The following is a 3,159-nucleotide window of genomic DNA, read 5'->3' on the forward strand; positions in this document are numbered from 1 at the left end:
CCGTGAGTAACAGCTGTGGGGACAATAAGCGACAATGGAAAAAAAAACATATCCCAAAGTCTTAATAATCAAGAGGGCTTGAAGAAGATGTTCATAGAACAAGGTGAACAAATATGATTTATTTTTCATTTGTTTATTTTAGATTTAATTATTGTTTTGCCTCTCATTCACAAATATTTTTCTATTTTCGTAATTATAATAGTAAAAGAAACAAGTAGTTAATAACGCAATCTCAGTGAGACGATACTTTTATTATTGCGATAGAAATGTGCACTTGTGGAATATCAACACATAAGTCTGTTTGATTCTCAACTTCAAACTTAAAGGGTTGCATATCTTCCCACTTGGTCAGACTATGGGACATGCTCTCCTATTAAGGTGATCACAGTCCAGCCCAGACTTATATGTGCTCAAAAGACTCATTAAGGGATGCGTACTCTCTTACATGTTAGTAACTGCTATGTAAACCACAACAACTATAAAGAAGAAACAGATCTTCAAGAAACAAGAATCATAGAATGAATATTCGTAGTGAAATGGAAATAGATAGTACATAAGGAGGAAGGGAGTGTCGCCTAACATGCGTATAAGAAGAAATTGACAACACTATAAAACAAAGAAAATTACAGATCGTGCTACAATAGAAAAGTCCTAATTGGTAGAATAAAATGAGCTAAAAAATGATAAGAATGTTCATTTGTTAACTGTACTGGGCCATAATAATAATGTTTAAGGTTTCTTTCCCGCACTAACTTATTAGTATCAGTTGTAACCTTTGCTTCTTTCAATTATTTAATTACACCTTATGTTGCATCTATTTGAGTAACATAATTCAAACTTTGTGTGAATAAATTTTCACTAACATAAAAGAAAGAGATACTACCTACAAATAATAATGTTAGAGAGTTCATGATACATTTTTTTAACAGCATTAACATTTCCAAGAGTTGTAGCTGTCATTAAAATTTACAGTTCTTTTACCAATAAAGACATACTACCTAGAATGAAAGTGCATTTTCATTTTTTCAACTAGTATATCCAAACACACTAAAAGGGTAGATGAATGACATATCTAATTAGAAATACCAATTAAATTCATTAAATATCATTGACATTTAGCTAAGTATATTTACATGGATGTAACCAAATCAACAACTCTATGCGGATCATTCTCATGGTGATAACGTAAAATATTTAAGAAGATACTCAATACAACATCTTATATAACAAAATAACATGTGTTTTACACATAAACCGTCTCAAGAACACAAGATTTGAGTTTCCAACATCTTCCTTTAAACTACTTAGATATTCATTCAAATTAAGTCAAGTCATATTTATAATGCTTACACCCAACTCCTTCTATCTACACTTATATGAATGGAGTTTAAGCAACAGCCGAGACCCCTGAATTCTCGCGATCTTTGTTGGGACAATCAAATCCTTCTACTCTAACCGCCGCTGGTTTAGGTCCAAGACTCACCCTAACACATCCTCTATTGACAGATGCCAAAGATGGAGATGATAAACCTGTTGGTGATAAAATTGCTGATATAGGGGTGTTTTTCTCATCTCCAAATCGAGCATCCTGGACAATGGGATTAGCAGTCCGGATCGGAGGAGACCCACAAAAATATGGAGGAGATAAGGCTACTTGATTAGCAAACTCTTCCGCATGAAGCTCCTGTTAAAATCAAGATATCAATCAATAAATCTAAGTAAGAAGCCATAGAACATCCATTGATAAAAAATCTCAATATATGTCATTTACCATACACATTACTCAATAATACCCCAAAAATATATGCAAAAACAACATTTATAATAAATCAAAATAATTCGACACAATCAAATACATGCAACATATTTACAAAATTCATACATGGGTCATTTTATTTTTTATGAAAATGAAACTCAAGACAAAATAAATGGTGGCAGTTTCAGACAGTTTAGACAATAATAAAAATGATGAAATCAAACATATCAAATGTTCTTGGGTTTCACTCATAATATAGCATGCAAGACATTTAAAAATTCCATACATGAGCTATGCTATTCCTACGGGAAAAAAAACGCACGACAGCATAAATGGCGGCGGCTTCAGACAATTTAGATAATAATAAAAATGATGAAATCACGTATATCAAATGTTCTTGTCGCTTTCATATATAGCATCCAACATATTTAAAAATTCATATATGACGTATGCTATTTCTTAGGAAAACGAAAGGCGCGAAAATATACATGGCGGTTGTTTCAAACCATTTAGACAATAATAAAAATGATGAAAGCACACATATCAAATGTTATTGTATTCCATTTCCATAATATAACACACAACATATTTAAAAAAATCATACGTTAGATAAGTTATTTCTTATGAAAATGAAAAGCACGACAGTATAAATGGCGGATGTTTTCGATGGTTTGAAAATAATAAAAATGATGAAATTGCATGTATGAAATGTTCTTGCATTTCGCATACGTAATATACAATGTTTCCTTCATACATTACTAGTATACAAAGATTATCCTAACCGACATCTATTTATCCTCCTAGGTTCAAATATAAACTAGATAATTTGTAAAATAACTTACCTTATTTAACATAATTTGTAATAGCTCTGCCTCAGCTTTTGAATCAGAAGACTCGCCTTGTTGACTGTGAACAAAATTGAAACACAGAACATGTCAGAACCTCAATGGCTTCAAAAACAAATTTAAGTGATCAAAACTTTAAGGTAAAGGAATTAAGTATAAAAATTACCTGAAATGCATCTTGAAGTTCCTCATAGACATGTTAGATAAAGCCTCAACTCGGCGTGACTTAGGGAAAACGTTAGGCTCTTTCTGATTAGCAAGGTTAATAGAGGCTATCATCTCTTCACAGGCTTCCAAAGCATTCCGCTGAAGACTATAACCGCTCATCTTCAAATTCAGCTTAATTCAACAGAAGAACGCCTAAACAGCAAAATACAACAAAATTATATTGATGATGGCATATGCAGAAAAATTTCACCCACACACACACATGATGATATATTTCTATAAATTTTAACCCATGTCACCAATCTTCTAAAAGCTCCATCAAGCCTTAACATCCACGCACACAAGAAAATAATAACAACAATAATTAACTTCATCAAGAAACTACATAAC

The 3,159-nt window shown here is 32.0% G+C and overlaps 1 protein-coding gene across 1 annotated transcript; it reads right to left on the reverse strand.

Moving 5' to 3' along the window:
• Nucleotides 1-1,387: 1,387 nt before the first annotated feature.
• Nucleotides 1,388-2,928, reverse strand: LOC130735281 (uncharacterized). Its single transcript, XM_057587346.1, has 3 exons — nucleotides 2,768-2,928; nucleotides 2,599-2,662; nucleotides 1,388-1,684 (listed from the first exon to the last, which is right to left on the reverse strand). Exons 1-3 carry the CDS (start codon nucleotides 2,926-2,928, stop codon nucleotides 1,388-1,390), a joined length of 522 nt encoding a protein of 173 aa, XP_057443329.1.
• Between the last annotated feature and the right edge of the window lie 231 nt (nucleotides 2,929-3,159).

The sequence above is a fragment of the Lotus japonicus genome, chromosome 2 (assembly GCF_012489685.1).
Source record: "Lotus japonicus ecotype B-129 chromosome 2, LjGifu_v1.2".
Lineage (NCBI taxonomy): Eukaryota > Viridiplantae > Streptophyta > Magnoliopsida > Fabales > Fabaceae > Lotus > Lotus japonicus.